Here is a 17,971-nt window from a genome sequence, read left to right as displayed (position 1 = left end):
GCTAAATTTCAGCCAAATCTGAGACTATCAGCTGGAACATTTTCTCAAATTGGTTGAATTGACATGGAATGACCCATAGGTGCTGTTTAACTAAAACAAATGATGTTTACATGCTACATCTTTATTCTTCACATCTACATATTTGCAGCCCTCTACCGCTAGAGGACTCTGAATTGTAGCGTGTAACATGATGGTGTATAATGTAACTGCCGTTGTGGTTAAAGTATATTGTGCATGACAAAATGGCCCTATCCAAAATGCTGAGGCAGCTGTGGTGCACCACAGATGATAGGAGTGAACAGTGGCTCTGGAGATTTATGTGGGGGAATAGACATGCAATTGCTGAGCAGCTGACTGCCAAAATGAACCTAGCGGCTACCAACAGTTCTTTCCAGCAACTGTTCAGCAAACATTGCTGCATATAGGCCTCTGCAGCAGGCACCTGGTTCATGCAGCCATGCTGACTCCTGTTTATCATTGACAAAGGCTGGAATTTGCAAGCAAATGCCACAAGTGGTCTCCCTTTGAATGGTGACAGGTGGCCTTTTAAGGTGAACTACATTTTTTAATTCTTCAGACAGATGGCCATTGGCATGTACAGCCTGAAATACCTGAAAGCAAACACCCAGCAACAATTGTTGGAAGGGTTCAGGCCAGAGGAGGGAGTGTTACGGTCTAGGGAATGTTTTCGTGGCATTCCCTGGCTGATCTAGTCATTCTGGAAGACACAGTCGATTAACAGAAGTATGCATCTATCCTTGAGGACTATCACCCCACTACATACAGTATTTTTCCTCAGCACATAGCTCCCACTGTATGTGTGTGGTTCAAAGAGCACCAGAATGAGTTTACTGTACTGTACTCCTTTGACCACCATACTCCCCAATTTAAACCCAATCAAGAGTCTGTGGAACCACCTCTATTGGACTGTTTGCACCATGGATACTCAATCGAGAAACAGCACAGCTGGTCATGGCATTATTTCAACCAAACCAAGAGTCTGTGGGACCACTTCTATCGGGCTGTTTGCACCATGGGCCCTCAATTGAGAAGCATAACATAGCAGGTCATGGCACTATTGATGCATGGGCCTACATCCTTGGTGGTACCTCCCAGAATCTCACTGACTCCTTTCTAGTGCGTCTTGCAGTGGTCCACAGTGCTGAAGGATTATTCAGGCTTTTGACAGGTGGTCACATTAATGTGACTGGACATTGTATTTTGTGAAACCAGCAAGTAAATCTCTGTGTACTGCAGCAACTTTTAAATCACAATAGACTATCCACTCATGATTACATATTGGCATCCATTAGTAAGACAACTCGTTCATATGTTTCCTTCTCATCCCCTGAATGAGCCAAAGCTACTGGTGGAAGTTTATCACCATTATGTAAAAACACCTTTTTTAATCAACTTTTAGACACATTAGTAAATATTCGTAAATGTTCAATATTATGCTGAATACCCAAATCTTGATCAGACTACTTACATCTGTGTAAACAATCAATTTTCTTTTTTAAGTAAAAATTAAAAAAAAAAAGGCGTATAAGAGTAGGACTCACACATTGAGGGTTCCGTACAAACTGAATTTTTTTATATATTGAGTGGGAAGATATCCATCTCGGGGACTCCAAGACTTTCAAGAATGTTGTAATTTCAAGTTTGAAGTTAGATAACAAATAACAAAAGAAATATTTTTCTTGTGATACGATTAAAAATTAACAATTTTATAATCTTTCTTTTACTTGTACAGTGAAACTTCTCTTCTTGCCAAATTTCATGATTCTTAATCAAGAGGAAGTACCCTATGGATTTTGATGAGGGAGTTTGTGAGCATCAAAATTTGTAACATAAATTGCCATGTCTTTTGACTGCATTCACTTAGAATCTTCTCTTTTTTATGTCGCCAAGGGACCACATACCTTAATGTGTGACATAAATTTCAACTTGATATGTGGACTCCTTTATGATAAAAAGGATTTTGAACAGTGGGACAGACTGACAGACAAACAGATATATGGGCAACAAAGTGATCCTATAAGGGTGCCATTTTTTATCATATGGAACCCTAGAAATATGAAGAATTTTAATAACAAAATTCTCATTGTGACTGACGTTTTGCGTTTCTAACGTTGGGGTTTTCATCAAACCTACAATACTGTGTTAGGGCTGTTGTAGATTTTATCCAGCTCACAATTATACCAATGCCAGTGATATCAACTTTTTCCTGAATGCAGGTCTTCCAGATGACTTTCTGTTCAAATATAGGAAGATTATTTAAGTCATTTTTCTTGACATCGAAGTTTTGCAACCATAGAGACCTACAGGTAGTATCAGTGTTTTGTACAGCTGGAGCTTGAAATTCCTTATAGACTGTGTGGGTAAAGAATAGTGACAGAAAACAAATCAGATCAAATTAAGGGAAAGTTGTATGAGAGGAATTGTATGCAACTAAACGGCAGTAAAGTAGTTACATTTTTCTCATTTGTTTTACATGTAATGTAGCTTCTCATACTCATGATTATTTGGAGGAAATTGGCTTCCTCTTCTCTCTGTGATGTAATAGTGTGTCAAGTAGATGGCTTCATCATGTCAGTAATGTACGGATGAAAGTGAAAGAAAGGAAGGATGTTACCTGATGTCAACATATAATCTATTTCTTTCTGTTAGCATGAAGGGGATTTCAGAACTCAATATCTCAATTTTACAAATATATTAATAACAGTGACTCATGTCCTCACTTCAATTTGCAATTTAACCTAAGACATAACCACTAATGATAGTGATGAAAATTGTTCTGTCACCAGGATCCAATCTGGCTGCCCTATGGATCAGACCCCACCATATAAGTGTATATTAGCACCCTTAGCCTTGGAAGTATTTAGTTATTCAACTGTGCCTTGCAATTAAAATGCAAACTCAGTAAAGTGGGCAATGAGAACCACCTTGAATGAAAGAATAGACATTACAGATGGGGAAATGCTAAATTAATGGAGTAGGTGAGGCAAGAATGGTAGGTTTGTAATAAAACAAAAGCAATTAATAAATTAAATATAGTTAACAGAGAGAAAAGAAAAAAACGTACACGTTAAAACAAAAAAAGAAATTGCAAGTACGTAGGTGTCTGCAGGAGGCAGTGGGGGAAGGGGTGGGAGGGGAAAAGGAGGCCCTTCCTCTCTCCCCCCGCCCCCCACCCCACTTAGAATCTCAAGTACCAAAGGTCGTACCTCTGTGCCCCCCTCCATTCTGCCTCTGCCCAGTTAAGTTTCTGCTGACACTCATGCACAAGTACAATATGCACAGTAAATATTGGCACTTTCAATGAGGGATGCTGTTGGTAGCAGACACACCTGAGAGCAGCCCAGTAGACCTCATGCAGTCAGAAAAATAGGACTTGGAGCCCAGGACTCCCGCCTCCCCAGTCGTCTTGTGCAGTGATAGTAAATATTAAGATATCTACGTATTACTATAATATATTGAAGCTATTTGGAGGATATGGTTAAATCTTCAGTTGATTTTGTTAGTTGCCAGTAGCTTCTGCACAGAACCCACACCTCCTGCAGTCATAAAGATGGAACCCATGCCTCCCAAAACAGTTATGGGTCTGCCTGGAGTACAGGACTCGTGCCTCCCGCAGTCGACCCAGTCTTCGTCTTATAAAAAGGTTGCTTTACACACACACCTCTAATCGAGGCTGTAAAATTTTTTTGTATTTGTTGTATGTAACAACAAGGAATGGCTCTCATTATCGTGCATCTTGAGATCAAAAGATAATGAACCTCTTAAGGTTAAATGTGAATTAGTGGTGTTTGTACTAGTTCATTTAGCATTATCCATGGAGGAACTGTCTCACACCCAAAAGTGTGTGTGTGTGTGTGTGTGTGTGTGTGTGTGTGTGTGTGTGTGTGTGTGTAGTATTTTTTAATATATTTACAAATTTATTGATATGAATATAATAGAGGGAAACATTCAACATGGTAAAAATATATCTAAAAACAAAGATGATGTAACTTACCAAACTAAAGTGTTGGTATGTTGATAGAGACACTAACAAACACAAACACACACACAAAATTCAAGCTTTTGCAACCCACGGTTGCTTCATCAGGAAAGAGGGAAGGAGAGGGAAAGACGAAAGGATGTGGGTTTTAAGGGAGAGGGTAAGGAGTCATTCCAATCCCGGGAGCGGAAAGACTTATCTTAGGGGGAAAAAGGGACAGGTATACACTCTCTCTCTCGCACGCGCGCACACACACATATCCCTCCGCACATATACTGACACAAGCAGACTTATGTAAAATGTAAAGGCTTTACATATGTCTGCTTGTGTCTGCATATGTGCGGATGGATGTGTGTTTTTGTGTGTGTGTGTGTGTGTGTGTGTGTGCGTGCGTGCACATGAGTGTATACCTGTCCCTTTTTCCCCCTAAGGTAAGTCTTTTCGCTCCTGGGATTGGAATGACTCCTTACCCTCTCCCTTAAAACCCACATCCTTTCGTCTTTCCCTCTCCTTCCCTCTTTTCTGATGAAGCAACTGTGGGTTTGCGAAAGCTTGAATTTTGTGTGTGTGTTTGTGTTTGTTAGTGTCTCTATCAACGTACCAATGCTTTTGTTTGGTAAGTTATATCATCTTTGTTTTTAGATATATTTACAAATTTATTGTAATACTAATCTAGTATGTATGCTGCACATCTTTAAAATTGGCAATATTTTTCATTTTAGTTAGAGTTTCTAGATTTTATTTTTTAGGAAACTAATTTCAGATATTGTGTTCTTGTAATTTTTCCAGTTTTGAAGTTCTTCACTTGCTGCATCATGAAGGAGTTTATTTAATTCATTTATTTTGAGGAATTGATTGTGGTTTTGAGTTGAATTTGCTCCAATACCTCAGGAAATCTGTGTACAGGATGATTCAAAAATAGTTTACAAACTGACGTGGCACATCCGGCATACAATAAAGATCAGTAATCACATGGGAACTAGGGTTGCAAAGACCATTCGGGGCTACTAAGTGGCATTGCAGTTATTTAGTCACATGCTACAAATTGGATGCCCGCTACAGGAGATGCTTAAAGCTTCGCTCAGATGCATCCATGCAGGTCTGACATCTGTGCTGCATTGAATGGTGCCCCCTCTAAAGATACCTGGTGTATCTTGAAGACATCCTGCTGCCACAACAATCCTCCAGTGATGTAACAGGTGTTTCATAAACAAGGCCCGTCACATACACCCACAGAAAAACCTTGGTTGAAAATGGATCAAGTAATCATGGTGGCGTGTGACTGGCGCACTGCGACCAATCCAGTGGCCGGCAAAGGTTGCCTGCAAATGTGCCCTCACTTGCCTGCTGAGAAGCACTGGGACTCCATCGCATTGAAATTGAATGTGACGTTGAAGAGACACCGGAACATCATTCAGCATGTACAACAGAACCCCTCACAGAAATATGAGAGATGTACGGCCTAATTAAACAGTCTTCAATCATGCCAACCTGCATGTTACGAGTCGGTTTGCATTGTGAGGCACATGTACATGTAGCATGTAAGTTCACATCCGCCCACATATGCAGGTTGTGAAAATTCCTCATACTATCAAGTGAGAACACCACCTCATCTGTAAAGAGGTCACTTGATGTGAAGCTTCACTCTGCAGCAGATTCTTGCAGAAACTGCCACACAAATGACATGTACTTGTTGTTGTTCCCCAGTTTCAAAGCCTGGGCGCATTGGAAATGAAATGAATACAGTCCATCATATACAATGTGCCAGGCAGAGGTTTGGGGGATATCTGTGGTGCAGGATACTTCATGTACTTGTTGACAGCATACGCTGCACCCTTTCAAGAATACTTCCATCACAGCTGTCCATTGCACATGGAACGAGCCAGTTTCTCATAGTTCGTGATGCAGGTTGGTGAATAATGTGTGGCATGGCACCCATTTATTGGGACATTTTGCGTGATATAATTACTTGTCTTCTCTTCCATTGCAGCTGGCCATGCCATAAATCAAATGCATCTCAGTCATTTCATGGTATGTGTAGCTAGCCATGTTACTCCCAACGTTTCCACAGTGTGAATGGCGACAGTCTCTGTATGCTCCACCCACGTTTGTATTGCAATGCCTTCTCGTGACCGTAGCGCCCCCTTGTGTCATTTGTGACCCCCTGTGCCTACATGATTACTGATACTTATTGTAGGCCCGATGTGCCATGTCAAGTTTGTAAACATATTTTCGGATCACTCTGTGTATCTGTACTACAGGATTGAAACTGACTACTGTGCTTGTTGTGGAAACTTTCACGAGGATTGGTGGTTCTCTGTATATAGCGACTTGGTTCAGCTGACATGGTTGAAGGAATAATTTCATCTACATAAGTACACACTAAGCACTCAAAGACAACTGTAATTTTTCAGATACAGGGATTTTTGATGTTAAGTCCTCAACAAAACAATTAACAATCATATCAGGATCCAGCACTGTTAAGCAAAATGTGTAAGACGGAAACTTCACAATTTCATTTGTACTAGTAGTTAGGTAAAAGTCCGAATGTTTGTACCTTTCACCAACAGCTTTGTGTTAGATGAAATTTATGTCCCTGGATTCTTACATCAGTCCACACTTCGTAATTCCAGCTTTCGTATTATTTTCTTCAGAGTCTGGAAATATTGTTGGTGGGGATATTTCAGGCCCAGATCAGCATATTTATCAACAACTGGTGAAAGGCCATTCCAGTAACATGAAATTTCCTTATTGTTCAACAAATAAAAGACCATTGGAATTGTAATGTCTGTTAATAAACCAATGGACTGTAAATACTTGACAAAAAAAAAAAAACGTTTTGCAGTATTTGAAAGTTCCATTGACATAAATTGTGTCACAATAAGTATTTTGAGGTTTTTCACCTTCAAAGAATAGTATGATGTTTTTGACAGCATCATTATGTTAAAAAATGTCACACGTCCATTGTGCTACAGGGACATTATGAAATGATCTGCTGTAGACCGAAACAAGATGTCAGACAACCATAGTGAAGGGACAGGAAGGCCTCAGGTCTTCTGCCTGAGCTGGTAACGAGATTTGTTCTGGAGGCAATGGTCCTGCTACTTACTAAGCCTATCTGGTTAGGGGAGGAATAGGTCCTGCACCCCTCGATACAGTGGCTGTTGCAGTGGGTGGGGAGGTGTGGGGGAACAAGCTCCTTCTAATTACAGTATAAGCAGTAAATTGGAATCAACATTGCATTCAGAATGCCCACTGCAATGTTATTTTGCTGAGGCATGCCATATTGTTTCCTAGCTAAGGATGGCAAGAGGTTGACCAATCGGTAAGTTTCTGGCTTTCACCAGTTTCTACACTCCAACAGATGTAAAAATTATATTGCACACAGGAGAAGTGCCCTGTCAGTGTGTCGAGGGGCACGAAAAGAGGAAAGTGCCATATGTGCATGAGCAGACACGGGCAGCGCCGTCACAGCAGTAACTTCATTACATCATCCTTCTCATTTTTAGTATGCATGGTTTGCAATATTGTGTGTTGCAAGTGTTGTGATTTATGCTAATATTTTTTCCTTGATGTTGTGACAGTGCAAATTTAATTGATCATATAATAAAAAAGGATACTTGGAGAGGCAGTCCATAGGGATGAAAGATGTTTAATTGCACAAACTATGAATCACTGATGAGGAAGCTACAAAACAGTATCTGGTTGTTCATGTAATGAAAACAACTGGCAGGGTTGCAGAGTTCGTGACACTTAACAGAAAATAGTCCAACGGATAAGAAACGAAGTTCTTGGCTGTAACAAAGCAAACAGCTCTTGTCAACTTGCGGAAAGGAATGGAATCACTCGGAAGAGCATAATGTACGTGTTGATAGTTTCTATCATCATAAAACAAAGGACATTACTAAGTTTGTTTTTTTTTTTTTTGTTTTTTTGGGGGGGAGAATCAATTTCTAATGAAAAGGCACAGCATCAAGACACAACTCAAAGGAAGTGGGCTTTAGATAGAAGAAATGTGTGTAGGAAAGAAAAAATTAATAATAAGGTCAATATTATTAACTGGAGGACACACTGCTTGCGGAAGGTAAGGTAATTGAGGGGTGATGGTGGGCCGATATTTTGTGTGTGTGAACTTGGGCTGATACAGAGTTAACATTCAGAAAAGTCATAAAGGTACTGATATTGGAGTCACAAGCCATGTAAATGCATCAGGGAGAAGGCATCAAACTGAGTAATTGTACATCTTGGGGGATATTCAAATGTTGTTGAAAGGTGCAAATTACTATACAAAGTGGGAACAGATACTGGTGATTACCAACGTCTGTAAACTCCAGTAATTTAAGAAGTGGGTTGAGAAGAAAGTCGTTCGCAGTTTAACAGTTTAAAGAAACTGCAAAGAGAGTCTGTATTAGTTGTGGACAACACTACCCTTCGTGGGAAACAGATCCACAAAACATTGTTGAAAAGGCCACAAAAAAGATAAATACTTAAACTGAGAAGGCATGGGGTGAGACAATGCGAAAGTGTGTGCTGTTTACAGAAATAGAACAAATAAGCCCCAAGGAGAGACTTACTACGTTGATAAACTGGCTATCTGCGGCCATTCTGTTGTCAGACTACTGCCATATATGTTTGAACTTAATGCCCTCAAGCTAGCTTCACTTTAAGTGAAGTCATGTAAAACCACACAATACAGATTGTGACATGTTACTAAAAAGATCGCAGGTCTTGAAATTATGATATTCAAAGTATGGCAGCAAAAGGTCGGCCACGTTTCTGTCATGAAATAGTGAAGTTAAAGATTACCAGTAAAGCTCCGATTCTTTGAAGAATTGTGCTCCCATATATAGAAAAGCTTCAGATGTCCGTTTAGAAATGAGTTAATGTGTTAAATATTTGCCTTTAAGCATATAAGCAAGGAAAAGTTAAGAAAAGATTTAAATTATGCTTAAAGTTTGTTGGAAGTCAGTAAGTGTTCTCATTCACAAAGACTGTAGGAGTAAAGTCTGGGTATTAGCATGTCGCCAATTCAACACCTGCCCAAGCAAGTGCACACACACACAGTTTGCAACTGTAATACTTGTCTTATTGTGTTAAACTTTCAACATAAGATTATAACCGTAAATGAGTAGATTATGACAGCATTTTATATGTGTTAATTAGGTTAATGATTACATGAAATATTGAAAATCAGATTTCTGTTATCCTTGGAAGCCACAAGATAATGGTGGCTGACACAGTGCCCTAGGTTCTGGGATAGTCGTTTAGTAATATAGATTATTGGCAAAGAGATGGAACCATGGAATAAATCATAGACAATTTAGTATATAATGTAGGACAAGGTGACACTAAGAAAACTAACGTTATTGAATTTAGAAGCTGCAGTGTGATCGAAGATATTAATGACTTCCTCAGTGTATTCACCCCTCTGCAAGAAAACTAAGTGAATCAGTGTTTGTAGTTTAGGTTATAGCATCAGTGCCGGCTAACATTCATATACAAGCCGCTGCGACTTCTCATGGCATGAGTGTAGGCTGAGTAGGGGATGTGCAGAAAAGAAGGCTATCATTTCAAGTAAAGTACCTTAAACTAAAAAAGGTATATAATTTTCACAAATTTAGATTAGAAATAAACACTTTATAGAGGTAACTAATTAATCTGTTCATCTTTTCCCTTCTCAGCTTCTAGTTAGACAGATTTATTGATACATGTAGTTACTATTGTGTGCTCTCTAGTGAATAGTTGTTAAAAGTTAGAGCCCTACTTAATACAAGATATTCGCAGTACAACCTTTGTTAAACACTGTTCTGTTTCTATCAGTTTATCTAGTATTGTTATAGTCCTGTGCTGTCCATTTCCACGACTGCAGCTAAGGGGCGTGCAGCATAAAAATTTAAAATAAGAAATGTCAGTGTTTAATACTGTCGTGTGGGGTCTCTTGCAATCATCAAAGATGTAGACATAATTGATGTTTACGGGTTCATTCAGCCGAACTTTTCAGTGGACAGCTCGTATGAATTAAGTGAGCCTTCCTTCTCAGTCCTCCCTCGTGTCCAACTCTCAGCAGCATCTGATCAAATGCATAGCACCTCAGTTGGCAAAATTGCTGACTTTTGAAAGAATATTTAACAGAATTTTTTCAGTTTGAAATGAATTCTGTTTCACTGAAAATTAATTTACCCATTACATGTGCTGTAAAAATTGCATATTACCAACAACATTGGCAGCATGTGAATTGTAGGCACATGTTCGGCAATAATGCCGGTCACTGTTGCACACCAGTGTTTGCAGCAGTACATATCTGTGCCGGAAATGTTTTGACGAGCTGCACCCCGGCTGCAAAGTGGACAAAAGCAGTCTAGTGGAAGCGAGTGTGACTTCCTTGCATTTGCATTTCAGAAATAAAGAAATTATCAAAAGTAAGAGAATGTGTCCTTTTTTTAAGTAAGCGAACTGTTTCTATGCTTCACCTTGTGAGCTAATGAATGATATGTGGTTTTTCCAGAATGCTGGAATACAAATTTCAATACATCGCTTAAAAGCAATTCACTCGAGAACTGGTAAGGCCAATACTAATCGGCTACTCGTGATTTACATAGAAGTTTGATGATGTACCTCTTTAAAGTGTACTTCTTATCAGTGGGTATGTCTTGCAAAACTTTGGTTGAAGGACTCAAAATATGCATTAAAGTAGTTTAAAATGACAGGCAGATGGTTATGTTAATATTTGATTATTGTTCACAAGCACAGTTACGGAATTATAAATTTCATGCATGTAACACTTCTTTGACCGGAGTTATGGTACTTGAAAATTAACGTATACGAAGACTGTAATAGCAAAAGATGGTTGCCCAGTTATTGCCCATTAAAGGACGATTCACACTGGACGTCATCAGAACAGAAAGGCAGGTGACCTCACCATCCCATTTATGGCATATGCAGAGCTCTGCCAGAAACAAATGTGACAGAAATGGAAGCTCTAGATGGCAGAGCATTAATAAAATATATTTTTTTGGCACCAGTCAGGAGGGACATGAACCATTAATATTAGTGTAATTTCCAGGCTGCTGTTGGCACAGCGAAAAGTGTACAGAACAGTAAACTGGAGGCTGTGAGGTCAGGTCCTAATGCAGAAACTTCTTTTCTTATTTTATTTCATGTTTTCAATTTTTACGTTACATACACAGCAAATAAACTGAAATATGAACAAAGTAGCTCACTTGTATACAGCCTAATATGCTATAAACCTTTCTGGAAAATTATACCAACAGTCTACATATGCCTATAAGAAAGTAATGACTCTTACGGACTGGGGATTCAAAAAATGGTGAGTGAGGATCCGACAAAATATAAGAATATCATCATTATTTTGTCAAAATCTGCTGAACTTAAGACAGCATTATGTAAAACATTTGTGACTAGTTTGGTAACAACCTATGTACAAGAGAACAAATTTCTTCTGTTAATTGACTCGTAGGGAGAACAAACAAATCCACATCATATGACAGTATTTTTCAAGCTGAAGAGGAATTGCCATCTTGCAGTATTAAAGTGATTCCCTCAGATGCAATTCACTACTACAACCCTGCGATGTCGGTTTTTAGTGTCAGATAAAGAATTTGATCAAAAAACTTGAAAACTGCTCTTATCTCCTCGAGAGAAAAAAAAAAATCATATCCATAGAATTCTACATCAAAATATATTTCATGTAGATTCTCAGACAAGACGTTAAATGTACAACATGCACCTGCTGCAAACACAACTAACATAAGAAGCACCTCACCTTGTGCATGCGCAAAGCCTACTCTCCTCTCCACGTCTCTTCTCAAACAGCTAAAAATTTCTGACAATGTAGAATATAAATATCACTGCTACTCATTTCACTTGCAGCAATCTGAGCTGTCAGTTTAAGCTCTCACGTTCCTGCGTAATCACACCCACAAATATAGCAACATATTCAGAAATGGGCAGCAAAATATTTTTGACAAGTAAGGAATTACAAGAATGTGATTGCCGTTCATTTCGCCTGCACCAGTGTAAGCTGTACTCTTAGAAACCACAGTCTATTTGTAATGAGCAAGGAATTATAAATACCATTGCTGCTATTAAAAAAGCTAAAAACCCGCCTCGATTGCGAGAAAAGCACCTAGTGTTAAGTGTTAACCTTCCCAGTGGAACATTGTTAACACTTAACACTAGGTGCTTTTTTCGCAATCGAGGCGGGTTTTTAGTTTTCTAATATATTAACCAATGATTGCTGACGTGCTGTGATGCTGAGGTTCCATTGCTGCTAGTTTTACTCTCAGTAATTTAAGTTGTACTCTCCGGTTCCTTCCTAACTACACTCTCGGAAATTGCGCCAGTAATGTGTGTGTGTGTAAACTAATAAATGTGTCTAATTTTATATACAAAGTTCTCCCCCCCCCCCCCCCACTCCTGTGGGTCCTGGGGTTAGAACAGGCCCAAGGTATTCCTGCCTGTCGTAAGAGACGACTAAAAGGAGTCTCTCACTTTTCGGTCCTGTGAGTTCAGGTCCCATTCTATGGTTTGACCTGTCACTTTCAAAATTCTACAGAAGTGCGGGCCATGTGGGGAAGGACACCTTACGTGGTGCACGAGTGCCCTCAGATTCGATCGCCTGAATCTCTTGTCATGGCTTTGCATCTCCACCTGCGATTCAACTATTTGGGCAAGGAAACTTTCCAGAGTACGTCATTTTCTTTCGTTGCCTCCTGTCCTCTTTTGCCCCCTTGACAATATTGGATTTCTCTGCCCCAATATCCAGCGCATTTTGTTGTGGTGGGGCTGTCATGTACCTATTTGGTGGTAGCCCCCTGACAACACAGGGATCACACTACTGATGCCTAGCTGCAAACTCCCCACATATGCCGAGGTGTAGATGCCTGTCTTACTGGGGCGTCAGGACTCCTGGCAACAGCCATCATGCCAGTTGGCGTTTGCTGTCGCTGGGTGGTGCCCGTGGTGAGAGCCCCTGATCAGAGTGGGTAGCATCAATGAAGTGGACTAAGTCATCTCTTGCTGGTGACCATACGGCACAGGATCCAGGTGATTATTTTCCATCGTGACCTCCTCTTGGAGGCTGACAACGAGCTCCACGCCAATTTAGAACAGTGGGGTGTTCATTTCATCCGGCGCATTTCCAGGGACCCAAAGACAACAGGGTTGCTACCGGTGCCTTCATCTTGGCCTTCGGGGTGATTCATTGCCTGAAAAGGTCAAGGTGATGGTTTACTGCTGTGACGTTAAACCATACTTCCCTCGCCCTATGCGGTGCTTTAAGTGCTGGAAGTTTGGGCACATCTTCCCGCTGCACTTCCAGCGCCACATGTCGAGACTGTGGACGTCCACTGCACCCAGATACTCCATGTGCGCCATGTCCCACTTGCATCAACTGTGGGGAGCACCGCTCCCCCTGCTCACCAGACTGAAGATACTCCAAAAGGAGCATAAAATCATGGAGTACAAGATCCTGGACCGGTTGACTTACACAGAGGCTAAACGTAATTTCGAAAGATTACACCGCATTCAGTTGACGTTGACATCTGCTGCAGCTACATCACCATTGCCGTCCCAAGTGCCAGTGGTTCCTCACTGTGTGACACGAACAGCAGGCCCTCCGGGCCGCCCCTTGATGGTAGGGGCCAAATCTTCCCGTTGCTCCTAAAGCACCTACTTCAGGAGCAAGCCCTCCCTTCCTCCCCCCCCCACCCCCCCACCCAACGCAGAGGACATCGGTCCCCTCCCCCCTGCCGGAGAAGCAACAGCCTCCTCCAGCTCCTCTCATGCAGAAGTGGTTCCTTGGGGCCCTCTCTCCCAAGGTCTCCACTGACGTCACAGCGGACACTCGCCGGTGGCTCGAGGAGCCAAAAGCTGCTGGACGAAGAGCTTCACGGCCTTCCTCCATGCTTGAAGCTCCTTCGGAGAAATCTTCCCAGCAAGCCCCTAAAGAGAAGCAAGAGAGAAAGCAAACTAAGAATAAGTATGCTAAGAAACAGGACCCTCTGGTGGCGCCAATACCACCACTCCCTATCAATTCTGCATCTGAGGATGCAGTGGAGATCTTAGTGTCCCCTGCGGACCTGGACCTCACTGATGCCTCATCCACCATAGAAATGGCTACAAATACTCAGAGGCAGCAGGTGACCCTGAGCCATAACCTGCCTCCTTGTGTCCTTCGTGCCTTCCCAGCCTCACGTTAACGTCATCGTCTAGAAGAATTGCGACTGTTTTTTCAACCACCTGGCTGAACTACGGCAGCTGTTAAGCTTTACACCTGCTTTCTGCATTGCCCTCCAGGAAACCTGGTTCCCGGCAATGTGGACCCCTGCCCTCCGTGGCTGTAAGGGATATTACAGTAGTCTGCTCCTTCAAAGAAAAATTATAGTTGAGGGGAGACAGACAAAATGAGTACTAACTCAAAAACATGAAACTCAATTATAGATGAAAAGGAAACACTGTTATTTAGGAGTAGTTGAACATCTTAACCAATACACATGACAAAGTAAAAAAGAAAAGTATTTCCATTTTGTTATCAGATACAATAACTATTTTGAGTGACCCGTATGTTTCAGTTCAAAATAAACTTCAAATTATTTAGAACTTAAATGTATTTTGTATTGTCTGTTTCAGAGTGTTATAGAAAAGGTGACATACAGAGTAAGCAAGGAAAATCCTAACTGGACTGTAGCAGAAAGATCAGCTTGGATAGATTCTCAAGTGTTTGGATTTGGGCGTGCTATACAAGCATTTGGCGTAGAAAGATTTCGCAAAAATTGTCAGAAAATGGTTTCAGGCTTCAATTATGTACTTTCTTCGTTGTTTCCTGTTACATCAATCCCATTAAGAGAGGAAACAATGAACCAGGGCTTAGGATCAACCAAGAAAGATGCCCTCAAGGATGCCGCTAAGAAGGCTACTGATCTGGCAAAATCAAAAGCTGGGACAATTTATGCTTCCTGCCATGCAAACCAAACATAGTTCACCTTTAAAAGAGAAAGGTTTATGTTGCTGATGTGCACAGGGAAGTTGTTTCCTTTATTGACAGCATCAACTGACACAGCTTATAAGCCGAAGAAGTTATCTTTGTAGCCTAGTTAATTAAAATTGTAGAAAAATGTTACCAGAGTAATTATGCCACAGTGAAAGGTGAAATATACTTGCTACTTGTTTCAGAGTAATTGCATTTGAATGAAACTTTCTGTATTATTGTGTTTGCTGGCATTTCATAGCCACTTTGGAATGGTGGATGTTATTGCTTCAGTGCATTTATTATACACTATTGGTGTAAATACGGCTACTTCTTGATTCACAAAGAAGCGTAGGTATAAATATCAAGACTTATATTTGTAGAATATTTCTAATAACTTTCCAAGACTTTGCAGGCACAAATGCTTACTATATTTTGCATTTCATACTGTCAGATTAAATGTTCATTCCTGCAGATTTGTTACATAACACAGCATGTAAATTGTATTCTGTCATGTTAGAAGTATGTCTTCATCCAACACATTATTAACTTAAAGAGACTGCACACAGGCTGACATATATTCTATTTGTATAGTGTTGATCTTTTAAATAAATTTTATAGTTAGGAGCAAGGAAATTTTGACTATACTTTATTGTTGTCAGGACTGTATTTCTTGCTTGACTTTCTGCAGAGGATAAAATTAAAACTTTACAAGTATATATTTTATTTCATGTAAGCAAATAAGAATATTAACCAAAGGGGTGGAGTAAATGAAGATGTGAAGAAGAAGAAGAAGAAGAAGAAGAAGAATGGGACACAAGTCTGAAAAACGGTACCAGTTGGTTACCATGCTTCATCATATATTATATGACAAGATGTTGTTTCTGTTTTGTTATTCTGTCACGTCAAATTTGTCCCACTACATAAATTATGCAGTTTTGATCTCTTACTTTTAAAATTTTGAAGGAAGCTCACTATTCTTTGATCTGCTATGTTCTTAAACACTGACTTACTAAGATCTCATACTTTCTCATGATTGATTTGAACTGGTGCTTTATAGTAATAATATTTGATATTTTATTTGTTATGAAAATAACAAATTAACTGGGAATTGAATTTTTTATACTTTGTAACCAGTGCTAATGGTATATGTCAACTGTAAATCTGGTGGACAATGTAGAAACAATGAAATAAAACATTTTTCATTATGATTGCCCAAATTATGGTAGTTTAAGAGAAAGCTACTGTCTGCATGTGAGCAGCTGAATGTACTGCAGAAGCACTTCCTTTTAAATTATCTCCACATTGACATCATTTTAAATGGAAGAAAAACTTTAAAAATTGCGGGAAGTTCATCCAATAAATGAATAATGCTGTGTAGCACATTTTATAGTTTTTAGGAAATTGCAGAATAATAATGTAATAGCAGATATGTATTGTTTGTGCATATATACTATTGAAGATACTTGGTTGTGCTTTTTAAAATTGCACTAAGCATAGTTTTTTTTTTTTTAAATAAGTAAGTATTAAAATGGAAAAATGCTGTATAGGAATGGATATACAGCATTATCCCAGATCACTCTGTACTCTGTTGTGGTGTAATGAAGGTTGTCTTGAATCAAAAAGTAAGAAAGAAAATTACAACAACATACGAAATAATACTTATTGTAAACTGATTACTTTGGTCTTGAAAGAGGTATTGGAACATGAGTTTGTCATCAGCTTGACACACAAATTTGATGCATTAAACTCAGTTGTCGCACTGCAGGTTTTTGTAAAAATGCATGTTTTTTGGCTCCATATAATCCATCATGCCCAGTAGATCCCTTTTCTTCTTCTTATGAAGTTTGTGTCCCATTGTACAGCAACCACACTAGACAATTTTTTACTTGATGTTCACAACCATATTTTATGGTATAATGTCTTTCCCATAGCCAAAGCACATTGTGACTGCAACAAATGCTTGCACCTTGAGGATCATCACTGCACAGTAAATTAGTGATTTTCAAAGTAGGTGGTTTTTTGAAAACCAAGTCAGTGGATCCTACATCCTTGAAGTCTTCTGTCATCATCTCCTGAATGTTCAGTTTTGAAGGATTGACAAAGGCCTCAGCAATAACATGCTTCCATTCTGAATGAACAATAATGTTTGACACTTTATTTCTTTTCTCGATCATTGCAAAGTCCTTGTCCTTGGGTAGGAAACTATGACCCAAATATAAAAACTTCTGATGTATTTCTGTAAAAAGTGCTTGGAGCTCACCAGACAGAAATAAAGTGCCAAAACTCTCCAGCGCGACTCAGCAGTCAGACCGTACAATCAGTTCGTGTTCCATACCTTCTTCATGCATATTGTAATTGTCACAAATTTAAGCATACAACAAACTATTTCATCTGAACCTCTCCTTGCGGTGGATTCATCCCACAAATTTACTGTGATGTTTCCAGTACCTAATGTCATGAACTGTGAAATTCTATGACAACAGCAGTCCGTGGTAAAATACCATGGAATGTAACAGTGTTGGACAAACTAAAACCTGTTGTAGGTCAACACATATAATGTGTATTGTTGTTCCTTTTATCCATTTCCATAATAATAATAATATTTATTCAACATCGAATAATCAAATACAATCCCTAGAAATAATACAGTTTCAGGACATCATACAGATTATTCTTCTGAATACGTCAGTTTATAAATTACAAACTAAAGTTTTGTTTGTATTAATAAATTTTACATTTTGATGCATTTTACATTTGGTAGTATACAATCACAATATTACAAATATTGTTTTTATCAACATTATATTAGTTGTAGGTTACTTAAAACTATGAGCTTGACATACTTATGAAGCACTTTTCATACAGATATAATACTCGTCTAGGGAATAAAAAGGGTTTTCAATTAGAATTCTTTTTAGCTGATATTTTAATTTGTTAGTAGGAAGGGTTGTGAGACTTTTTGGTAGGGCATTGGCTAGCTT

At 39.4% G+C, this 17,971-nt stretch overlaps 1 protein-coding gene across 1 annotated transcript in view; it reads left to right on the top strand.

Moving 5' to 3' along the window:
• LOC126253033 (protein preli-like) overlaps nucleotides 1-16,385 on the top strand; it is a 36,302-nt gene extending 19,917 nt beyond the window's left edge. Inside the window, exon 3 of the mRNA XM_049954104.1 lies at nucleotides 14,651-16,385. Within this exon, the coding sequence (XP_049810061.1) occupies nucleotides 14,651-14,998 (348 nt within the window). The 3' untranslated portion in view covers nucleotides 14,999-16,385. The remainder of the gene's footprint in view (nucleotides 1-14,650) is intronic.
• The last annotated feature ends 1,586 nt before the right edge of the window (nucleotides 16,386-17,971 follow it).

Source organism: Schistocerca nitens, chromosome 1, assembly GCF_023898315.1.
Source record: "Schistocerca nitens isolate TAMUIC-IGC-003100 chromosome 1, iqSchNite1.1, whole genome shotgun sequence".
NCBI lineage: Eukaryota > Metazoa > Arthropoda > Insecta > Orthoptera > Acrididae > Schistocerca > Schistocerca nitens.
The sequence above is the reverse complement of the archived record's forward strand: the minus strand, read 5'-3'. Positions and strand labels throughout refer to the sequence as shown.